The sequence below is a fragment of the Cololabis saira genome, chromosome 4 (genome assembly GCF_033807715.1).
Source record: "Cololabis saira isolate AMF1-May2022 chromosome 4, fColSai1.1, whole genome shotgun sequence".
In the NCBI taxonomy this organism is placed as follows: domain Eukaryota; kingdom Metazoa; phylum Chordata; class Actinopteri; order Beloniformes; family Belonidae; genus Cololabis; species Cololabis saira.
The window spans coordinates 2,729,665-2,753,425 of record NC_084590.1 but is presented as its reverse complement, the minus strand read 5'-3'; the positions used below and the strand labels follow the sequence as shown (position 1 = coordinate 2,753,425).

General features: G+C 42.8%; 1 protein-coding gene across 2 annotated transcripts in view; it reads right to left on the bottom strand.

Annotated features, from left to right (window-relative positions):
• The window catches only part of ulk2 (unc-51 like autophagy activating kinase 2), a 69,020-nt gene that overhangs the window by 9,669 nt on the left and 35,590 nt on the right, over positions 1-23,761 (bottom strand). For both annotated transcript variants that reach the window (XM_061718671.1, XM_061718672.1), the window contains exons 8-19: positions 21,260-21,361; positions 20,421-20,479; positions 19,445-19,527; positions 19,303-19,353; positions 19,135-19,217; positions 18,021-18,189; positions 16,292-16,349; positions 9,019-9,168; positions 6,566-6,711; positions 4,741-4,833; positions 1,724-2,037; positions 535-683 (exon numbers count right to left, since the gene is read on the bottom strand). In XM_061718671.1, the coding sequence (XP_061574655.1) occupies positions 535-683; positions 1,724-2,037; positions 4,741-4,833; positions 6,566-6,711; positions 9,019-9,168; positions 16,292-16,349; positions 18,021-18,189; positions 19,135-19,217; positions 19,303-19,353; positions 19,445-19,527; positions 20,421-20,479; positions 21,260-21,361 (1,457 nt within the window). The remainder of the gene's footprint in view (positions 1-534; positions 684-1,723; positions 2,038-4,740; positions 4,834-6,565; positions 6,712-9,018; positions 9,169-16,291; positions 16,350-18,020; positions 18,190-19,134; positions 19,218-19,302; positions 19,354-19,444; positions 19,528-20,420; positions 20,480-21,259; positions 21,362-23,761) is intronic.

Here is a 23,761-nt window from a genome sequence, read left to right as displayed (position 1 = left end):
TCCACCGAACACCGAAAGTGTTTTTTTTTTGCTATTTTCGGCCGGACAATTTTGGTTACCGAACATTCGGTGCATCGCTATTTTTGAACACCAAATTAAATTTTTATACAGAAAATAATTACAGTACATCTGAAACAAATGATTATAACAAGGATCATAACTTCTCCTCAGCTGCCGGTTAACCTGCCGATCTTCCACCCACTTTTCTCCAGATTGGAGAAACTAAGTTTCTCAATTTTTTGTTATCTCTTCTATTATTTTCTTCTCTTTTCTTTCTTACCGCTATTTTTATTTTTCTTCTTCGTGACAGGGGTTGGCTTTGGCCTTGGCCTGGGGAGTTTAGTTCAGCATTGGCTTTAAAGATATCTGGCGCCATCTAGCGTTGTGAATGGGTATAATGTCTAGACCCCGAATGGAAGACGACCCCCACTTTTCAGTCTTATTTCAATGCAAAAAATACCATCTTATATTCAGGCCAATATGGTATTATACCCATGATATTATAGGAGGCGTTTTATCAGCCCTGAATCCCACCTGCCGAATGTTCTGCTGGGTTCTGGCGTGGTGGCCCGTCCCACCAGGTACGGGCTGCTGTGGTGGGCGCACGTGTCCCGCGTATCCGCCAGGGCCATCAGGTTACAGGAGGCCTGGGTTTTAGGGATCTTGAAGGGCGCGGACATGGGCTGGACGGAAGCAGTGGAGACAAATAAACATTAGCAACTGGTGCACAAGTGGAAATAGCTCCGCATAATTTGCAAGACCTGATAGTGCCTTATGTTCCTGGTTGAGCTCTCCGTTCTCGGAGTGCAGGTTTACTCGTAGTTCCTAGAGTATCCAAATGTAGATTTGGAGGGCGGGCGTTCTGCTATCAGGCACCATTACTATGGAACCAACTTCCAATCTGGGTTAAGGAGGCTGACACCACCTCCACCTTTAAAACTAAACTTAAAACCTTTCTGTTTAGTAAAGCCTATAGTTAGTGTTTAGTAAACCTCTAGCTGGTGTTGGTAAATCTCTAGGTAGTGTAAACTTTAGTGTGTTAGAGTCAGTAGTCATAGTTGCAGCTATAGAACAAGACTATAATAGTTAGTCTCAAATATAGCTTCGCGGTAGATATGCTGCTAGAGGCCTATGCTGCAGGGGACACCGACATGATCCACTGGGCGGTGCCTCTCACCCTTCTTCTCCTCTCCTCTTCCCTTACTCTCTTCTCCATTTCCATTTTTATTTATTATAAGTATCTCATAGCCATCATTTTTGTCCATCGCTCCTGTAGTTTCTTGTGCCGGCCCCCCCTTTTCTCTTTTTTGTGCATGTTTGCAGGCCGGAGCCTCGGGATCTGCGTTCTGGCCTGCGGCCCCGGCCCCTCCCCCCATCCCCGGTCACCCCGCTACTGCTTCCACCTGCCTGCGCCCCCCCCTTCTGGTCATCCCGCTGTTGCTTCCACCTGCCTGCTGTGTGCTGCTGACATCCCCGACCCCCCAGTCTGGCTTCCGGCAGGAGGGTCCCCCCTTATGATCCAGGTCCTGGTTCAGGTTTCTTCCCTCCTAATTGCCACTGTTTGGCTTAAGGCTTTTCTCCCACTAGGGGAGTTTTTACCTGCCATTGTTTATGTAATAATTGCTCGGGGGTTTATGTTCTGGGTCTCTGGAAAGCGCCTAGAGACAACTTGAATTGAATTAGGCGTCAACAATCTGCAGCACATCCGGAGAAGCGCACTCACCTTGGTAGGGGAGCCGATGATGGTGGGCAGGGGGGATTTCTGCAGCCAGTCCGACGTGCGAGGGGAGGAGCCCAGCAGCTTGGTGGGGGAGGAGCCCAGCAGCTTGGTGGGGGAGGAGCCCAGCAGCTTGGTGGGGGAGGAGCCCAGGTTGGCTGGACGGCCGAGCTGAGGGGAGTGACTGCAGGAGGAGGACGAGGGCTGCACGGGGTCCGACAGCTGCTTGTGCAGCTTTTGTCTGGTCTGGTAGACCTCGGTCAGGGTGGGGGAACTCTGCAGCCGTGCCCCCAGGAGCTGAGAGGACGGGACGGGGGAACCTGGGGAAGGTGGAGGGAGGAGGGACTGGTTACAAACCATTTCAACCTAATACCCTGTCAGAGGTAGTTGGGGTTAGTTGAGTGCACTGTTTGGGGTTGCTCCCACTTCCCTCACTGAGTCTAAAAAGGATGTACTGGCTTTTGCTACCCTGCTAGCCGGAAGATTCATGTAATTAATTGGAAATCAGCAATACCGCCCTGTCATGCCCGCTGGATTAGAGATGCCCTTTATTTTCTTAAATTGGAGAAAATCAGACTGTCCTTAACTGGCTGCCCCAGTAAATTTGGGAAATTATGGGGCCCATTGCTTTAATTGGTTAAGAAGATGTTTCTGTTGTGATGAGGGTTGGATGCCGCTTTAACTTGGGATGTCTGTTGCTATCTCTATTGCAATTCACTATTACCTGACTGATGTGCCTGTGCCTTTTTTTTTGTTTTTCTTTTCTTTTTTTTAATTATTTTAAATGTAATTGATAATTCTCATTACAATTTTTTATTTATTTTTTGTACCGGTAATTGTCCATTTCTGTCGTAGTTTTATTTTATTTTTTTATTTATCTATCTAATTATTTTATTGTGGTTGTTCTAGTTTTGTATAGGTTGTTCGTGTATGCTACAATACTTAAGTGACCACTGTCTTTTTGTTTTTTGTTCTAAAAGAAAAATGGGTAACCCTTTCTTTTACAGTACAGTATTAACCAGGTAATATCATGGTAATTACACTGTAATTACCTAGTAGTACCTTCTATTTACAAGGTAATTACATGGTAACTACCGGGCAATTTACCCAGTAAGTACTAGGTAATTATTAGGTATTTTCTTGTACCATGTAATTATGTGTATTTACCATGTAATTACATGGTAAATACCTGGTTGTTTAAACTAAACATTACTAGGTAATTACAAAGACATTAGATGGGAACTATGAGGGAAATTACAGGTATTTACTAGGTTAATATTGGTAACTACCAGTCAATCTACCATGTAATTACTCTGAAATTACATGAATTATTTCTAAGTAAGTACCAGGTAATTACTAAGTATTTTTCTGCAAACTACCAGGAAATTATAACCTATATTTGAGGTAGTTACCAGCTAATTACACTTCAATGACCATGTAGTTACCTAGTATTTACTATACATTTCATGGATAACTACCGGGTATTTACCCATTCATTATTGATTTATGTATTATCAATAGATTGGTGCATGTACCCCCGAGGGTGTAAATGACTCTATTGACCTTGTAATTAACCTGATAGTTACCATGTTTTACCTGGAAATCCAGGTACTTACCTTGTAGTTACTTGCTCAGTAATTCTATTTCCTAAGTATTTACCCAATAAGCACAGACATTTTTACCTGGCTTTTACTCAGTAATTAAAGTGAAACTGGACTGTAAAAGAAAGCGTGTGTTGTTTCCATAATATTACCTGGTACTTCCTCATTAAATACACAAATAATTACCCGATATTTACCCATTAAAGTGAAACTGGACTGAAAAAAGAAAGCGTGTGTTGTTTCCATCACTTGCTGTTTAATCTCAATATAATACTAGAATTAATACATTGCATAACTACACAGTCATATAATTCATGCAACAGCTAAAAAAAAAGTTTTAATAACACTAACCCAAATCAATATCGGAATCGATTCCAATCCTGATAATCGATTCTGAATCTTAAGAATCGGAATCGAATCGATTCTTGACATTTGCATCAATCCCCCGCCCTTATTGTGACTACTGGCACTGCCTACTCGGCTAAGTTAACTGCTAATAAAATCCTATTTAACTGCTGTATTGTTACTTCTAGGTTGCTCCACATTTCAACAACCAATGCAAGTTTTCCCCTCAACTGTCAGAATCACTGTAACTGCTACTATAATTCAGTAATCTCAGTTTGAACACACTGAAATAGAAGGTTTTTATTTCAGCCGGAAATTGGTTTTGTAATCAGATGTCTGCAGATGAGAGAATATATATATATATATATATATATATATATATATATATATATATATATATATATATATATATATATATATATATACATACATATATACATATATACATATACATACACACACATACACACACACACACACACACACACACACATATATGTATCATTGTGTTCAGCATTTCATTTGCTATACAATTGCACCTTTTGCACCAATTGCATCTTCTGGGCGAATGCTGCAATTGCGTAGGTTTTTCTCATTTTTCTCATGACAAAAGCCGGACGTGCTCGTCCCGCCCCAAAACAGGCACTCATTCGCTATGAGGGGACAGGAAGCTCCTGATTGGCCGAATTACCTGTCAATCAATGTAGAGCGTACGCTCCATTTTAGCATCGCGCTCTCCCGTCTAACGTGCAGGACGGAGGAGTTACAGACGTGTAAACAAATAATAACATGTGCTTCTCCGGCGACACTCGAGATGAAGAGCAGCTGTTTGTGGATATTTACTGGTATAATGTATTTTGGACTAAATACTTTACTGAATAGGATCTAATAGACATTTGGTTTGTACAAGATTTGTAAATGACCTAGTTTTGTAAATTTTGGAGTGAGTGTGCACCGAATATGGGCTGGAGGGGGTGAGGGCTGGCCTCCGTGCGGCAACGAGTTAAGGCAAGAAAAAAGGTGTTTTTCATAATAGGTCCCGTTTAAAGGCCTCAGGTCTGCAGGGAGCAGGTTTACCTGTGAAGTGGCCCCCGGAGGAGCTGCGGCTGCGGGGCTCCTGGCTCTGCAGGTGACAGCAGCACTGGCCCAGCTGTTCCGGGATCGTCCCCACTGCAAACACAAACACAGCCGCTTTGCTTTCTGAGAATTCCACCTTTAAAACCACCTTAAATTCAATAATAAAACTGCAAAAACCAGCCATACGTATCATCAGTAAGGCTGATTACTATATGCTCACACAGAGCCACTTTTGATTTTTTTATTATAAAAATCATGCAAATTATGTTCAGAGCAAAATCAATGCAACCTGACTCAATACAGAGGTTCTTTTCAATTCAGGAGACTCCGTATAATCTTAAAGGTGTCTGCAATTTTACTGTACAAAAAGTTTAAAAAAGGTATGAGAAGGAGACATGTCTCCATTAAGCCGGGCAGACACTGTGCGATATTTTAAATGGTTTGATTCAGCCCCATCTCAAACTGCACGACTAGATCGCGGAGTTCAAAAGTTCAGAGCCCACGATTTATGGTCTCACACTGTACGAGCCGATGCTCGGATGCTCCGTCTGCTCACACTATACGATCATAATCCTCACGTCGGACCTCTCTGTACTGGAACTCTAGGCCGGTTTTGGGGCACGGGTGAGCTGTTCCAACCCAAACGTGCTTCCTGTCCACCTGATCAAAGGTTATGGGATCCTTTATTTTTTTATAATTATATATATATATATTAAAAAAAATCCCAAAATATCTGTACCGTTTCTGATTGGGTGGGCACTGCGCATTGTTTTTTGACACAACAAAGAACGCATACCGCAAAAGTTGTGTCTCGGCGGAGGAACCCGGCGTCCCAGCAAAATGAGAAGAGAAAAAAAGAGTTGTTCCGAACAGCAGAAGGCGCACACACTAAAGGCTGATTTATGGTTCCACGTTACACCAACGCAGAGCCTACGGTGCAGGGTACGCCGTAAAGCTGATTTATGGTTCCGCGTTACACCAACGCAGAGCCTACGGCGCAGGGTACGCCGTAAGGCTGATTTATGGTCCTGCGTTACACCAACGCAGAGCCTACGGCGTAGGGTACGCGGCGACCCGCACCATACGTGGAAATGCGGGTTTTTTTTGCTATTAAAACATGATTTGTAATGTGAATTTGCAACACTTGAACTGCAAATAATAGTTTTTGACGTGACATCAGAGATTGTGCATGCTCTCTGCGAAAGGATGAGGTAAATCGGGTCGTAGCTGCTTCAACTGTGCGATTCCTTCACGAGGAGCGACCAGGATTTCAAACATGCTTGATTTTCTTGCGACCTCACGATTTGTGATCGGGAGCTCGTCGTGAGGTGTTAATCTCTCGTCGTTACTCCACGTTTACTGCACAAGGCACGAGCAACGATTGGGTCAAAATCCGGCCCGATCAAAAAAAAGTCGCACGACTGGAAAATCGGCTCAAAACGAGCCGATAATGGCACAGTGTCTGCCCGGCTTTACTGGAGTTAAATTCTGGAATGATGCCAACATACATTTAAAAACATGTCATTCTCTTTTGGTTTTTAAGAAAATGGTTTGTAAAGCTATTTTTGAAGCTTATAAGTGCAATTGATTATCTGTTTCTTTGCTTTTCTGTTGTCTCTTTGCTTTTCTGGAAGTTGGTAGCCAAAAAAAGAAAGTTGATAATATAGGATAGGCTTTTATAAGCAGTTTGCTTCTGCTCTTTTTAGTGTTGTTTTGTTGTTTTTCGTGTTGTCATGACTGAGTAAACTTCCTTCATTCATTTCCACCTCCAGGTGAGGTGTTCTCTAAACAGAGATGTATTTGGGGACATGCCTGGACGCCCTACCGAGAGGTGAGGGGGAGTACGGCCGAGAGCTGCCGATGGAGAGACGCCGGCCCACCGTCTGAGGGACGTCTGCAGAGCTGGGGGACCCCGAGCCCACTTTGGGAAACCCCATGGGACTGGTGTTGGAGCGCCGCACCGTTCCAGACCTAAAAACACACACACGTCGTTCAATAAAGCACCTTGATTTACTTAACAAGTGCAAACTGGATCAAATGTATGTGATGTCTGGAGATAAACTGGTTCCTCCAGTCCGTTCGCATCATATTGTATTCGTTGCACCTCAGAAATGGGTTCTTGTACTGTATCCATGTCTTATTTTGTTCAAAACAGTGAAAGAATTTCCCTAAGAAGATAAAGAAAAACAACAAAAACAAAGGCTGGACTAATTAAAAGCCTCAGACTCTGGCATGCAGTCATGTGGAGGACATTTACTGGAGAGAAACCCTGGATCTGAATAAAAAAAAGACAATTCACAGTGTAAAAACCCAGATCTAGATGCTGAAACCACCAAGAGATTGAATCCTCTCTTCACACCTTTACTGGACAGGAAGGCTCAGCTCTCCTACTCTGGACAAAGACTCCAACAATCCCCCTTACATTTAAAAACGTTTGAATAATAAACACATTAGGGCTCTCCCTTCCTGACGACGGAGCAACGGGGGAACAATGGCGTTCATCTTCCTGTAGAACAAGGTGCTACCCTGATCTCTTCCTCTGTCCTCCCATCTGCTTTTTCTTCACATTAAAAACACCAACTAAACACCCCGGCCCCCCAGAGCAGGTGGAGAGGCCAAACACACGCCTGCACAGAGCTGACGTCACTCCAGTGGAACTTTACAGCTGATGAAATCACACTCTAGGTTTCACCACCAGAGTAGAGAGTTAAGCAGTGACTTCATGACGCATCATGACCTGATAACCGCGGAGAGTCTGTTCCAGTCCTGTTTATTTGTTTATTTGATAAGGATCCCCATGAGTCTTCACCATGTGAAGACTATTCTTCCTGGGGTCCACACAAAGACATACAAAATATTACAATAATCACAAATAAAAAAAGGGTGAAAACATTCACCAGAATTCCTAAAATAATAAGTTAAAACAAAAACAAGAGATTAAATAACCAACCAAAAACATCAACATCTTAAGTTACAATATTTGTTACTATCACCAGATCTGTATCCACTTATATACAAAAATAGTTGCAACAACAAAACCACAAGGTTTTACATCGGAACCATCCCAACATCCATTCACCTGCAGCTTTTCAACAATAGCTAATAGTTGCAGCTCTTTCAAATCAGCAGTTGCACTCCATATTACTATTCATTTTATAATATACTTACAATTTGCAACATAATCACAATGTATACCTAGGACCGATCATAACTTCCTTCTGAACCACAGCTGCTTCAGTCTCCTTGATTATTGATTATGAGATGGTTCCAGTGTGTGACTGCTCTATACATTACTGGTTTTTAAATGCATTGGTTCTGGGCATAGGCAGAGAAAAGTGATGAGCTAGGGCCAGAGGTGTCTTCAGTATTCACCTTCATTACTCAGGTACAAGTATAGATACTAGAGTTTAAAAATACTCCTGTACAAGTTGAAGTATCAACTCAAGTTTTTTACTCAAGTAAAAGTATTAAAGTACTTAAAGTATAAAAGTAAAAGTAATGTAAGGGGGGAAAAGCCATTAAGGACAAAAGCCATTGAAAATGAATGTATCTTAGTATAATGTAAATATATTAAAGAAGCATATATGTGTACTATTGAGCATTAACATGTGTTTCAGAGAGCAGCAGATATGATGACTAGTTGCCTATAAGTATTGTAATGGTGCAAAAAGTCAAACTTCATGTTCATGTTATCATTTATCCTAACCTTTATTGGAATGTACATCCAAGTTTAGTTGCAGGAATCTGAGGGAACGGATGTAAGAACAAAACTGGACAAGAACATCTGAAACAACCACAACCAAATTCACTCTATCCGGATGGAGCAATTTAACTGGATAGTTTTTATTTAAAGGCTGAAATGAAATAGAGTAACGAGGCTGTTTTTAAAATGTAAGGAGTAAAAAGTACAGATAATTGTGTGAAAATGTAAGGAGTAAAAGTAAAAAGTCGTCTGGAAAATAATGACTCCAGTGAAGTATAGATAACCAAAATTTCTACTTAAGTAAGGTAACAAAGTATTTGTACTTCGTTACTTGACACTTCTGCCTAGGGCCAGTCTGGTATCATAGCTGTGTCATCACTCGGCATTAAGAAGTGACTTGTGCTGGGGAAGTAAGCAGAGTTCTTACCTGGGGGAGCAGTAGAGCGTGCTGGCCGGGTTCTTACCTGGGGGAGCAGTAGAGCGTGCTGGCCGGGTTCTTACCTGGGGGAGCAGTAGAGCGTGCTGGCCGGGTTCTTACCTGGGGGAGCAGTAGAGCGTGCTGGCCGGGTTCTTACCTGGGGGAGCAGTAGAGCGTGCTGGCCGGGCTGCTGGAGAGGTTCTGCTTGATGCGCTGGTAGTTGCGGACCTGGGTGGGGACGGGGATGGGGGTGGTCTCGGCACGTGGAGACACCATGGGGGCCTGTCCCTGGCTGAGCTGGGGCTGCCTGCAGGGCAACAACGGGGAGAGGACCGCAGTTAGCCAGCCCGTGTGAGGCTGCTGCCTCCACATCTGCAAAACCTCCTCCTGGACAACAACACCCATGATAACTGAAGCTCCAACGGTCCAGCGGCGGAGGAGGAGGCAGAAACGTGCCTCTTTGTTTCCCTGTGCTGGAGGAGGCAGACTGAATGTAGGGTTCAGCCTGATCACAACAGCAGGAAAAAAATGGGGCGGGGCTTCCATGTAAACACTGAGGGACGACCAATGAGCTTGCAGCTCCGCCTGCTGGGGGGCGGGGCCAGACGCAGGCACGTGTTCTCAGCAGACACAGAAGGGGAAGTGCAAGGAGAAGCACACATTTACATTTTGTTATTCCCAAGGAGACAAAATGTTCTGAACATGAAGTCATGACTGAGTCAACAAGGGGCCCTTGTGTACATATAGAACGCTTTTTCTAAAAAAAAACTGAAAAAGAAAAGGTGGGGTGGGAGTTAAGGGGTTAAGACAGTTGGAAAGCACCATTATGCAAAAGCTGGGAGGGTTCTGTGAGAACAAGTACATGTGAGGGAGGACTCGTCCAGACAAAGAACGGTAGAGCTTTGTGATACCGACCGGAGCCAAACGTGCAGCTGATCCAGACACAGGGATGGTCTTAACTAAATTTAACTCCAGTTCACAGAGGACGCACGTGCTGATTCCAGCGGTAAATACAGAAAAATAAAATCAAGTCTGAAAAATGGATCATTAGAAGGAAAAAAAAAAAGGAGGGGGGAGATCAGAGTGATCCAGAGCCAGCCGCCTCTCTGACCCGGTTTGGGGTTTTAACGGCGCGGCCCAGTAGAGGGGGACGGTTCCCTCAGTTCACACCTCAACTTGTCTCTTCTCATTTATCCTTTACTTGCCTCATCTCTTTTGTCCTCCTTTCTAATCTCCTACTCTCTTTACAATCAGTGTGTTTACATGGGAAGTTTAATTCCTCTTTAATTCAGAATTAAAATGAAATCTGATTTAATGAAAATGGCCATTCTGAATTAAACTTAATTCCGAAGTGGCTGGTTTATTCCGAAATTTTATTTTTTATTTTTAAATCCGAATAGAATAATTCCGTGATCACGCTCATTCCTCTTTAAATTAATTCCGGTCTTTCTTTCTGCTCGTTCCATCGCCCGTCTGTCTCCATGATCTTATATTCCTGCTGGGCTGGTTTTCCTAACAAAGTTTCAAGATGCAGCAGCAGTAAACGCTGGTCAAGAGCAGAGACCATTTATTTAATAAATAGAAATCATTACAAGAACAGATGGAAACAGGAAACATCAAAATTGTGAGCTTTTCAAAGTTGTTTCTAAGTTAGTTTTTCTTCCGGTAGTTTAACTTCCGGTCCCCCCCCTATCCAATCAGAACCTTCCCAACCCCCAGACCTGGAGAGGAATTGGAGAAAGACCAAGATTATTTCCATGTAAACTAGAAGGAAAATAGTTTAATTCTGAATGATTTAATTAGTAAAATATAATTCCGAATTAAAAAACATCATGTAACCGGGGCCAATGATAATCTCACTAGTCACTATTAATATAAGTATTTTTTTGCATGTATGTCTACCCCTCCCACACACACACACACACACACACACACACACACACTCCTTTCAAGGTATTCCCATTGTCAAATTGGGTGACACCGTTTTTTTTTTTCTTCCACAGAGCTTGGAGCTCTGCAGTCTCCTGACGGCTCTGGTTGAACGGCCCCACAAACCATCTCTGATCGCGCTGTTTTCTTTACCGGGATCACAAGAAAATCAGAACAGTGATCTCCTCTCCATCCTGTTTATTTATCTTTTATCTCCTGTTGCTGTTTATTTGTGTTTACTCCACCAACTCCAAATATTAATCACTTTTCTAAGCGAACAGCGCTAACGCTAACAGCAGATGTACCCGCCCCTTTAATCTGATTGGTTTAGAGTAAATCGTGTTTTATCCACTGCTCTGCGTCCCCCACGTGGGTGCGCTCTTATGATTGGCTGGAACAAAGGAAGACATCCGATTGGTTGCGGATCCTTCCGTGTTAAAAAAAACGTATTTGTGGATCGAGTCACGTCAAGGGAGTCTCAAAACTCACACACAAATCCAGCGCAGCTCACAGACAAAAAAACATTTGTAAATCAGGTTATATTTGTGTGTGCATCAAAAATACATTTGTATATCTTGTCCTACGCACGTGTGAATTGTTCTGTGCACGTGTGAAACTGTGTGTGTATTTGCAAATCGGTCTGTGCATTTGTAAATCTTGTCCTGTGCATTTGTGAATTATGAGACTGTTCTAGCTCCATACAGTGGCCTCCATAATCCTTAAATGGAAGAAGTTTGGGACGACCAGAACTCTTCCTAGACCTGGCCGTCCAGACTGAGCAATCGTGGGAGAAGAGCCTTGCTGAGAGAGGTAAAGAAGAACCCAAAGATCAGTGTGGCTGAGCTCCAGAGATGGAGTAGGGAGATGAGAGAAAGTTCCACAAAGTCAACCATCACTGCAGCCCTCCACTAGCCGGGTCTTTATGGCAGAGTGGCCCGACGGAATCCTTTCCTCTGTGCAAGACACATGAAAGCCTGCAGAGTTTCCCAAAGAAACACCCCCAGACCTCCCAGTCTATGAGAAATAAGATTCTCTGGTCTGATGAGACTAAGATGGAACTTTTTGGTGTTCATTTTAAGTGGTTTGTGTGGAGGAAAGCAGGCCCTGCTCATCAGCTGCCCAATACCATCCCAACAGGGAAACATGGGTGTGCATCATGCTATAGGGGAAAGGACGACTGGTTGCAATGGAATGAAAGACGAATGCGGCCAAGCACAGAGAAATCCTAGCAGAAAAACTCTTCCAGAGTGCTCAGGACCTCAGGCTGGGTTGAAGGTTCATCACCTTCCAACAAGACAGTGACTGCGTTTCCATGCATCAATAACCCTTTTAAAACCAGAATATTGGCAATAACCTGAATTTGCACGGCCATGTACCAATAACCCCTTTGAATAACCAGAATTTGCTCATATTCAGGTTTTTAAAAACCTGTATATGCCCCCAGGGTTACTCCTTTTAAAACCTGAATATTGGGTCATGTAAACGCCAAACGGAATATCCCCATCAAACGGAACAGGAATTTGTTTTCTGCACATGCTCTGTTCACAAGGAATCCTGGTCTTTTGAGTCCAGGAAGTTCTTCTAAACACGGAGAAACCAAGACCAGGAGGAGACTAATCACTTCTAATTACTACTAAATGTAATGAAGGATATGAACATTTCTGCATTTGTAGACGGTAGAAAGTACCGGGATAGCCTGATTTGCAAGAAGTTCAGAGAAAAGTTGCGCGAAGCAGCATTTGTTTTTAATTTGGATACAGGAAGAAGAAGCAGAAATGACGGGAATTGCGTCATGACGTTCTCCGTGCGTCGCTGGTTTGATCCAGATATCCTGAATGATTAATCACCATGTAAACGGAATATTCCCAATGTTTCAGTAACCGGAATATTAGCAATAACACCAATTTTGACTGCATGTAAACGTAGTCAATGACCCTAAGCAGCTAAAATAACAAAGGAGTGGCTTCGGGACAACTGTGGCCCAGCCAGAGCCCTGACCTGAACACAACTGACCATCTCTGGAGAGATTGGAAAATAACTGTCCACCAGCATTCACCATCAACCTGACAGAACAGGAGAGGATCAAAGAGGAAGATCTGCAGAGGATCCCCAAATCCAGCTGTGAAAAACTCGTTGCATCATTCCCAAGAAGACTCATGGCTCTACGCTAAAAGCTGCTTCAGCTCAACACTGAGCCAGGGGCCGGAATTCTTATGTCCATCTGATATTTCTTTTTTAATACATTTGAAAATATTTCTACATTTCTATTTTTTTCTGTCAAGATGGGGTTCTGAGTGAATAATAATAATAATAATAATAATAATAATAATAATAATAATAATAATAATAATAATAATAATAATAATAATAATAATAATAATAATATTAATATTATTATTATTATTATTATTATTATTATTAATTTTCCTTTATTAGTCCCACAATGGGGAAATTCTCTCTCTGCATTAAACCCATTTTCTAGTTGAATTAGTAGCAGTGGGCTGCCATTTGCACGGCGCCCGGGGAGCAGTAAGGGTTAAGGGCCTTGCTCAGGAACATTAATGAGAAATAAAATAAACCTTTTGGATTTTAGCAAATTGCTGCAATGTTAATGTTAAAGGGGTCCGAATACTTTCAGTACCCACTGTAAACCCATGTTTTTTTAATTGTTTAACAGAAACGTTATTATTGCTTTGTCAATTCCATTTATTACTGCACTTTGAGTAAAAACCTTGGAGGAAAAGTGTTAAGGAGTTTATTTATCTTGGTTTAAGTACAAAACTGCAAAACTATTACTAGTAATAGTTGGATCCAAGTGCAATGGCAGCGTTTTTAAAAGGAAGCAGCTGCAGTTCATGATGAGCAATAATAACAGTCAGTGTTTGCTAATGCAGGCGGGATTCTGGTGGGAGTGTGAAGCTATTCTTAATCAACCAGCTCTCTGTTGGTTTGGGGCTATTTTTAACACAGCGTCACATTGTTGTTTGGCTCATTTTCTGATTCATAACTCGGTCATCCTGCAGATTTGGATGTGGGCAGATGAACAGCACGTATGTGATGGCTGATCTGATGCAGAGACGTTTCTGCAGCGGTCTGGGAGCCGCACCAAGAAACTACGCAACAAAGGAAACCGCGCTGACACATAAACATTTCAAGAATAGATGATGATCTTGCATTCGTGCAAACTTAAAAGGGGACCTATTATGAAAAACAGGTTTTCTGTCTTTAACATATATAAAGTGGTCTCCCCTCAGCCTGCCAACTCAGAGAAGGAGGAAATAACCAGATTCTGCAGTGTCTGTACAGCCGCCCGGATGATCGTCCAGTGTGATGTGGATCTACGAGCCAATAAGATTCTGCTCCTGTCGTTACGGAACCAAAATGCGAATTACACCGGTTGGCCTCCGATGCGTGAAACCACTAACAACTAACTCCGCCGGCCGGAGCTTCCTCCATTTTTCCGTAGCGGTGTATCGTGTCATTCAGGCAGCCAATCAGCACAGAGCCTCATTATCATAGCCCCGCCCACTCAGAATCCTGCATAGATAATGAGGTTAGAGAATGGGAAGATAAAGACATGGATCAGAGGCTGAATTTCTAATTTATTTAGCAAAAACAATCAAAAGCTTGTTTTTAAGACATTGAAGGCCTGTTTAAATATTAGATGCCATAATAGGTCTCCTTTAAATAACATTCAGCTTTGGCTGTTTGGAAGGCATTGGTTGTTGAAATGTGGAGCAACCTAGAAGTAACAATACAGCAGTTAAATAGGATTTTATTAGCAGTTAACTTAGCCGAGTAGGCAGTGCCAGTAGTCACAATAAGGGCGGGGGATTGATGCAAATGTCAAGAAGCGATTCGATTCTTAAGATTCAGAATCGATTATCAGGATTTGATTCCGATATTGATTTGGGCCTGTTTAAAATAGGTATTAGATGCCATGATAGGTCTCCTTTAAGGATGAATTTGAAAAGAAAGCCGATGTAGTCCTGGCAGGTTTAATACTCCATGAACTGTGTTCGACGCTGAGCTAAATGAATACAGTATATGCAGCATTCCTTACAGGGTATTCTCCAGCAGGCCCCCGTGACCCTGAAGTAGGAATAAAAGGGGATGGCTGGATGGATAGATGGGGAAACCTCCCTTAAACTGGCTCTCCCGGGGAGCATCACGAGCTGGCCGAGCTTCTCTGCCTCAGGGCTCAGGGCTCAGGGCTCAGGGCTCAGGGCTCAGGGCTCAGGGCTCAGGGCTCAGGGCTCAGGGCTCAGGGCTCAGGGCTCAGGGCTCAGGGCTCAGGGCTCAGGGCTCAGGGCTCAGGGCTCAGGGCTCAGGGCTCAGGGCTCAGGGCTCAGGGCTCAGGGCCCGGCTCTGATCACCGGCCATCATGGAGTGGAAAGTAAATAAATACCCATATTTAATAAAATATTCCACTGAATATATTCGGCAGGAGGGCCCCCCTTATGATCCAGGTCCTGGTCCAGGTTTCTACCCCCTTATGATCCAGGTCCTGGTCCAGGTTTCTACCCCCTTATGATCCAGGTCCTGGTCCAGGTTTCTACCCCCTTATGATCCAGGTCCTGGTCCAGGTTTCTACCCCCTTATGATCCAGGTCCAGGTCCAGGTTTCTACCCCCTTATGATCCAGGTCCTGGTCCAGGTTTCTTCCTCCTAAAGGGGAGTTTTTCTTGCCACTGTTTGGCTTAAGGTTTTTCTCCCACTATGGGAGTTTTTACCTGCCATTGTTTATGTAATAATTGCTCGGGGGTTTATGTTCATGTTCTGGGTCTCTGGAAAGATCCTAGAGACAACTATGTTGTAATAGACCAGGGGTCGGCAACCCAAAATGTTTTAGAGCCATATTGGACCAAAAACACAAAAAACAAATATGTCTGGAGCCGCAAAAAATTAAAAGTCTTGTATCAGCCTTAGAATGAAGAAACACATGCTGCATGTTTCTATATTAGTTAGAACTGGGGGAAGATTTTTTTTTTTTTATAATGCACTTCGAGAAAAAAGTCAAAATGTCGAGATTAATGGTGAAGTACAATCTTGAGAAAAAAGTTGAAATGTTGAGAAAAAAAGTCAAAATGTCGAGATTAAAAGGGAAAGGAAAAAGAAAAAAAGGAAAAAGAAAAAAGGGGGGAAAAAGAAAGAGAAAAAAGAAAAAAAGGAGAAAAAAAAGGTCAAACATTTTTGAAAAAGCTCCAGGAGCCACTAGGGCGGCGCTAAAGAGCTGCATGCGGTTCTAGAGCCGCGGGCTGACAACCCCCGTATTAGACACTATACAAATAAAATTGAATTAGGCGTGGAAGCAAATCCACCACAGAATGCCTTCAGAAAAAACAGAGTGGTTTACACAAAATAAGGTCAGATTTTAATGGCAATTCAGTGCAGACAACCACTTCATTCAAAAGGGTTCACTATTTCTTGCTACCACACACACACACACATTTCTACATGCCTATTTGGGTTTATTTACGTTGTTGCAGCAGCTTTACTTACCCTCCACACATTGGAAACTCATTGGAAGGCCGACGACCTCCTCCCGCCGGTTGGTCGTCTGTGGAAGACAAAAAAGGAAGGATTTTTCAGTACACAAAGTTTCTACCGATGTATAAATCAATAGTTAGGTGATAAAGTGCCCGCTGTCCCGTCCTAAACCCTGCAGCATCTCTTGCTGCCCGGCCTGCTCATGGTTTGAGGCCTGGCAGGTGAGTGTGACAGCAGGCTAGAGGTGAAGAGTGTGTCCTTATCATTTACAGACTAGTGTTCAATTACAGCCCGTCATGGTTAGTAGCCGTCTAATTTACCGGCTGTAGATCTGGGGGCATGAGAGTGTGTGGGTTCACCAGCAGGTATTACATCCATTTCATGTGCACTGCAGTGTTCCTGCACGTGTGCAGTTCCTCAACATTTGTGTTCCTAGTACAAAAGTACGTGTTCAGATCGCCATGTACATGTGATGACTCAGACTGGGGTTTATGAGGGATCATTTATTTATTCTCTTGTCTAAAAGTCAAGGCTTGTGCTCCTCTTATGTAACATAGTCCCTGTGAACAGTAATAACTCTGGTCTTCAGAGCAAAACACATAATAATGCCGTTCATTCTCATTCACAGCGGCTGTGTCAAAACCTTTGACTGTGAATTACACACTTTAAAAACACCGTAACAGCAGTAAAGATAATGCTTCTCAAATCCCCACATGAAAGGTTGTGGTGTAACTTTGGACTCCCGTCCTGGCTGTCTCCTGCAACAGCACTGCATCACGATACAGCGCCGCGTCAAACATTAACCCTGATGGGACTGACTGGGGGAACATCCAGACGGAGCAGCTGAGACACTCGAGAAGGTAATGATGACTGAGAAAACCACTGTGATCATGCAAAGGCCAAACAAGAGTCAGTCTTCAGCAGTACTGGAGTTGAGGGGGATGAGGGAGGATGGCATCCCCCCTGAAATAAAAACGGTCCAAATCATCCCCCCCTGAAATAAAAACGCTCCAAATCATCCCCCCTGAAATAAAAACGGTCCAAATCATCCCCCCTGTAAAACTGCCATCCCTCCTTTCCATCCCTTATGTCATTTCATCAATGAATGTGGTTTTACTGCTATTTCAACATTTAGAGTCATCACCAGAAAAATAACACCAGAAAAATAACTTATTTGACAATTTTCACCTGTTTCAAGTAAATTTACACTTGAAATAAGTAGGAAAATCTGCCAGTGGGACAAGATTTATCTTCTCATTACAAGCAAAAAAGAATTCAAGTGAAAATCTACTTGAAACAGGTGAAAATTGTTGTTTTTTCCAGTAATGAGTCTTTTTTATTTTTTTTACTAAAATGAGACATTTTAACTAGAAATAAGACAAATATTCTTGTTAAGATTGTGAGTTTTTGCAGTGATCCATGTTACTTATCCTGTGAAGGACAGAGTCATATTGATAAGTTCAGAAAAGTGTTTTTTATTGTTGTGTTTTGATGTATTTGATGTAAGCCCAGTGGATATTTAAAGCTTACAGAAGGCTGCATTTAACTGCTGCTATGTCATTCCTGCAGTATTTCTGCAGCTGTTTTGGTCACTGCTATTATTTGTAATATATTATATTATTTGTAATCAGCACAAATTATCTGTGCCCATATGATCAAATCCACCATCCCCCCTGATTTTATTTTACAACTGGAGTACTGGTTGACAGTAAAGGTGTGGATGGGTGAAGCCGGCACCTACAGCTGTCCGTAGAGATGTGCGGAACCAGGACGAAGTCGTCGGTGTCGCAGGACGAGTTCTTGCTGCTCGTGCTTCCTGCAGAGTCCTTGGACAGCTGGAGGAAGTTGGGCGGGCCGAGCGGAGGGGACGACAGGCCGTCCTCCGTCAGAGTCTGCATGTCTGGGAGAGACTGCGTTCAGACGGAACACAAATGGAGAGTGGAGGGGAGAGAGGAGGATTAGATTAGTGTGTGGCTGAAAGATGCCAGTAAAGCTTCAAGGATGGGCCTTTTGTCAAACTAATGAAATCACATTGAGATATGAGATCAGCCCTTGTGCAGACAGGCTGACATAACCAGCAATAATGGAATAGTAATAGCACTTACACGAGCAGCATTCAGAAAGGTTATATTAAAGTATGTCATGTGCTACCAACAGAAAGTTGAGGTTTTGTTAAGAAGCTGCGTTTACGTTCCAGTAATCAGGGACTGTTTGTACTGATGGACATATCAGGGACAATAGAAGCAGAAAACCAGGTTAATGTTTGATTACTAAGCTAAGTGGCCACGGTTACATGATGGTTTTTAATTTGGAATTAATTATTCCAAATTAAATAATTAATAATTAAACTATTTTCCTTGGAGTTTACATGGAAATAGTAATTCTGAATTGAGGTTTACATGGAAAACACATTTGATGGTCTTTCTCCAATTCCTCTCCAGGTCTGGGGGTTGGGAAGGTTCTGATTGGATCGGGGGGGGACCGGAAGTTAAACTACCGGAAGAAAAACTAACTTAGACTTACAACTTTGAAAAGATCACAATTTTGATGTTTCCTGTTTCCATCTGTTCTTTTAATTATTTCTATTTATTAAATAAATGGTCTCTGCTCTCAGCGTTTACTGCTGCTGCATCTTGAAACTTTGTTAGGAAAACCAGCCCAGCAGGAATATAAGCGTCATGGAGACAGACGGGCGAGGGAACGAGCAGAAAGAAAGACCGGACCGGGTGTTTACGTGGTCATTTTTACTCATTTTAAATCAGATTTAATTTGAATTCTGAATTAAAGAGGAATTAAACTTCCCATGTAAACGCATCTCTTCTAAATGATGACGTATGAAGTGATACGGGACTCACGGGAGGAGAGTTGTAGCGGATGCAGGGGGAGCAGGAGCTGTCCGTCACCACGATGGAGGCGCTGGGCACCGGCACGGGACACGCTGGGGGGAAAACATCTGCACTTAACCAACGTTCCAGCTGGAGGAGGAGAAAGGGAAGCGCGGTGGACGGTATCCGTCTGCTTACATTTTTTGATGTTGGATGACGGCTCCAGGAAAGGATGAGTGAAGAACGTGTCTGTTAAAGAGACAGCACAGAGGAGAGATCAGTCTTCTCACAGGCCACTACTGTTACCGTTCATCCTTCACTACCACAGTTAAACACTCACCAAAGTCCATCCTGTCTCTCTGGTTTCTCTGCAGCAGCCCCATCAGGAGGTTACCGAGCTGGGGGGACGTCTCCCTCGGGATTCTGCAGCACAGGAGCACAAACACTTGTTAAGCTTGGTTAGACTTTACAAAACTATAAGGGTCAATGACAAAAGGGATTTTCAACAGGTCAATTTTAAAATAATAAAAAAAGAATATCTATTGCAGTAGTTCAAACATTAAGAATGTTGTGTACACATAAATTCATATAAACATTTTAAATTAAGTGATTTCAGAGTTTTTTGTCAAGATGAATTGGCACTAGCCTTAAAAAAGTCATGTGGTGCAACCATGATTTATATTAAAATAAATTAATTTCCTTAACATCTTGACATCTTTTTTTTTTACAAGTTTTCAGTATTATACAAAAATGGTTGTTTTTTTATGATATTTCATAAAATGGACATCAGTCAAACTTTGTTTGTATATTATGATGGAAATATAAATATAAATGTGTATAAATCTTACACACTACAAGACATTTAGGAAATCCTGCCAGATAGAAGAAGATTGATTTAAAAACATTTAGAGTGATTCCAAAAACAGTTTTCAAAACCAGAGTCCTGGTCGGACGGTTGTACAACGTGACATTTTGACGCTTAAAACAACAACAAAATCCCAAATAACTAGTATTTTTGTAAAATTCAAGTGAGTCCATATGTGGGACAGGTAGTTCATATATCTGGTATTTTGTTTTATCCATTTAAACCTTTTTTGAATTGAAAATGAAAATTGAAAATATAGGCGTCACGTCATTGACCCATAAACAGTAATATGATGTTTGTAGTTCTGCATGAATACCTGCTGATGTTTAGCACAAGACAACCGCAGCACGGTGTAGCCTCGTGCTAACGTCAGCGGTGGAACAACTAACTAGAAACGTTAATATGCCGTCAACACCTGACAAAAGACACGGTCAAAAAGGAGGCCACTTACATCGGCTGTAAATTCTTGTTCTTTTCGTAAAACATCCTTAAATCCTGCGGACTGTTGGCCTGAAAATAGTGACAAAGATATCAGACGTGCTGACACACACTCACTGAAATTAAAGACACACTATGGTGAAAGAACTGTGATGTGCAGAGCTGTGTCTGCGTGGAACACACTTCACAAACTCTTTAAGCAAACTATTGACATAAAAGAATTTAAATTGTTAGTAAAGAAACATCTCTTCAATAGATACATATAAAACTTGTTTAATTATTATAAAATGAATAATGTAGATAGTATATGGGTATGTGTACATAGATACATGTATGTATATGCATACAGGACTGTCTCAGAAAAGTAGAATATTGTGATAAAGTTCTTTATTTTCTGTAATGCAAAAATGTCATACATTCTGGATTCATTCAGGTATTGTGACATAATTTTTAACATGCTTTTAACACTATTAAAAGTCTTGGCCAATATCCCTCAAATGTGTCTAAAAGGGTGTAACAAGAAAAAGTTCACTCCAGTACTCCATGCCTGGCTTCTTTTATGACGGTGTTTTTTGCGCAGTGAAAAACGCGTCCTTTTCCCCCTTTCCTGTCAATCATTGCCCCGCTCCTCCTCCTTTAAGGACATTTTTGCATTACAGAAAATAAAGAACTTTATCACAATATTCTAATTTTCTGAGACAGTCCTGAATGCTACCTTTTTAGGTTTGCTTTTAATTGTTGTTGTAATGTACTGTGTATTATGTGTCACCCCCCAGGAAGAATAGCTGCAGTTCTGCTGCAGCTGATGGGGATCCAGATAAACCTCTAAAGTGATGTTTGCGTGGTGTTAACCTGGAAGGGAGGCTTGCCGACCAGACACTGGTAGATGACCGTCCCGATGCTCCACAGGTCGGCCCTGGCGTCGTAGTTCTGGGACATGATCACCTCCGGGGCCTGAGGGAGGAGCAAAACATTCAGGTTAGAGGTTAGAGGAAGAATTACGGTCCCCAGAATGTCCTTGGAGCTTCAGCTCTAAACATCTGGGAGATGCTTCTCTATCCTTGGGTTTACCCTGCTATAAATGAGACTCTTCATTATCTGCAGGTGCAACAGGACTGAGCTGCTGCTGCTCTCTGGTGTCATTTACATTTATCCCTGTACTGTCTTTGGGTCAAAATCACCTCATTCTCCTGTCCTTCTTTCCTCCTGCTCTCTCCTTCCTTCTCCCTTCCTCTTTTCTCCCTTCCTTCCTTCTTTACTCCCTTCCTTCCTTCTTTCCTCCTGCTCTCTCCTTCCTTCTCCCTTCCTCTTTTCTCCCTTCCTCCCTTCTTTCCTCCCTTCCTTCTTTCCTCCTGCTCTCTCCTTCTCCCTTCCTTCCTTCTTTACTCGCTTCCTTCCTTCTTTTCTCCCCTCGTACATTCTTTCCTTGTTTTCTCCTTTCCTTCTTTCATTCTTTTTTCCCTTCTTTCCTTCTTCCCTCCCTTCCTTCCTTCTTTCCTCCCTTACTTTCCTCCCTCCCTTCTTTTCTCCCTTCCTTCCTTCTTTCCTCCTTTCCTTCTTTTCTCCCTTCCTTCTTTTCTCCCTTCCTTCCTTTCTCCCTTCCTTCCTTCTTTCCTCCTTTCCTTCTTTTCTCCCTTCCTTCCTTCTTTCCTCCTTTCCTTCTTTTCTCCCTTCCTTCTTTCCTCCTTTCCTTCTTTTCTCCCTTCCTTCCTTCTTTCCTCCTTTCCTTCTTTTCTCCCTTCCTTCTTTCCTCCTTTCCTTCTTTCCTCCCTTACTTTCCTCCCTCCCTTCTTTCCTCCCTTCCTTCTTTCCTCCCTTCCTTCTTTTCTCCCTTCCTTCCTTCTTTCCTCCTTTCCTTCCTCCCTTCTTTTCTCCCTTCCTTCCTTCTTCCCTCCCTCCCTTCTTTTCTCCCTTCCTTCCTTCTTCCCTCCCTTACTTCTTTTCTCCCCCCACTTTATTTGCTACATCGACGCAAAATAATTTAAAACTGTGCTTATTAATCACAAAACACAGTTTAAACAATAAGACCAAATCCTCTCCGATCGGGTGTGTCAGTGCTGCAGACAATGGCGCTGGGATGCGGGACAGAACAAGCGAGCCCAGATCTCCTAGGAGAGGTGGTCTCGACTCGCTGCCATTCCAGACCTGGAGCGGTTCGTTTGCAGTGAGAACAGAATCCACACAGTAACCCACACAACTCCATTCATGTGCATGTGCTACCGGTGCAAGGAGAAGAGTCGGCGCAGCCTCCACCACCTTCTCTCCTGTTGGACACAACTTTCTCTCTTCTCTCCTATTGGACACAACTTTCTCTCTTCTCTCCGTGCCGAGATGTCTTCACAGCGTGGCACGGTGAAATAAAAAAATGTTCAATTCGGGCAGGCAGGCGCAGTGCAACGCTGCAGTAGACGAGGGTTTTCCAATGCCCACTAGCTGAACTAGGGCCAGAAACATTTCCCAGAATGCTTTTCGTCGTCATTTGCGAACTGAATCAAAAAAAAAAAACATGGCAGACATTTCTTATTTTTTAGTGAATAAAATCAATACTTTGAGTTATTCTGCTCCGAGCCGGCGGCTCTTCTCCCAAAACATCGGGTCAAATTTCTTAACAGGCGTTAATTGGATAAACTGAGCCCAGGTTGGGGATCTTAACGGTTACTTTTACGCCTGAAAAGATGTTAAAACTTAATAAAGTGGCATATTAACAGCGCTACAGCTGAAATTAAAACAGCTTTTGGTCTCAGCTTCCTGATTAGTGGTGGTGATGAAAGTAGGGGTAGTGGGAGTATTGGGACAGGCCCCTGGGAAGATTTCAAGGGCCCTAAAATCTGTCCCTTCATTTTTAGGGGTAGTGGTAGTGAGGGAGGGCTAGTGGTAGAAAGTAGCGGGTGTATTGGGATTGGGCCTTAGGCTGATATGAAACACGCCACCTTTAGTTTCAGTGTTGTCTGTGAAACAACCTGCTGACGGTCCAGGTTTATGAACAGTGTTTACCAGACAGATCTCTGGTGACGGGACGTCAGCCGTGCCAGGAAACTCAGTATCCAACTACTGCTCATGTTTCTTTAGGTTCCACTTTAAAGACGGCACAACAAGAGAACCGTGGGATTTTCATTTTAGCTTTTGATTTTAATCAAACCAACTTTAGAACAACTTTACCCAAATCCCACCACCACCAACATTCCTGGCCGTCAAAAAAAGTCTAGCATCCACATTTTCTTGGCTCAGAGGGCTGGCCCTCTCCCCAGGTAATCCCTGTCCCCTACACACACACACACACACACAGACACACACACACACACACACACACACACACACACACGCACACACACACACACAGGTACAGGAAACACA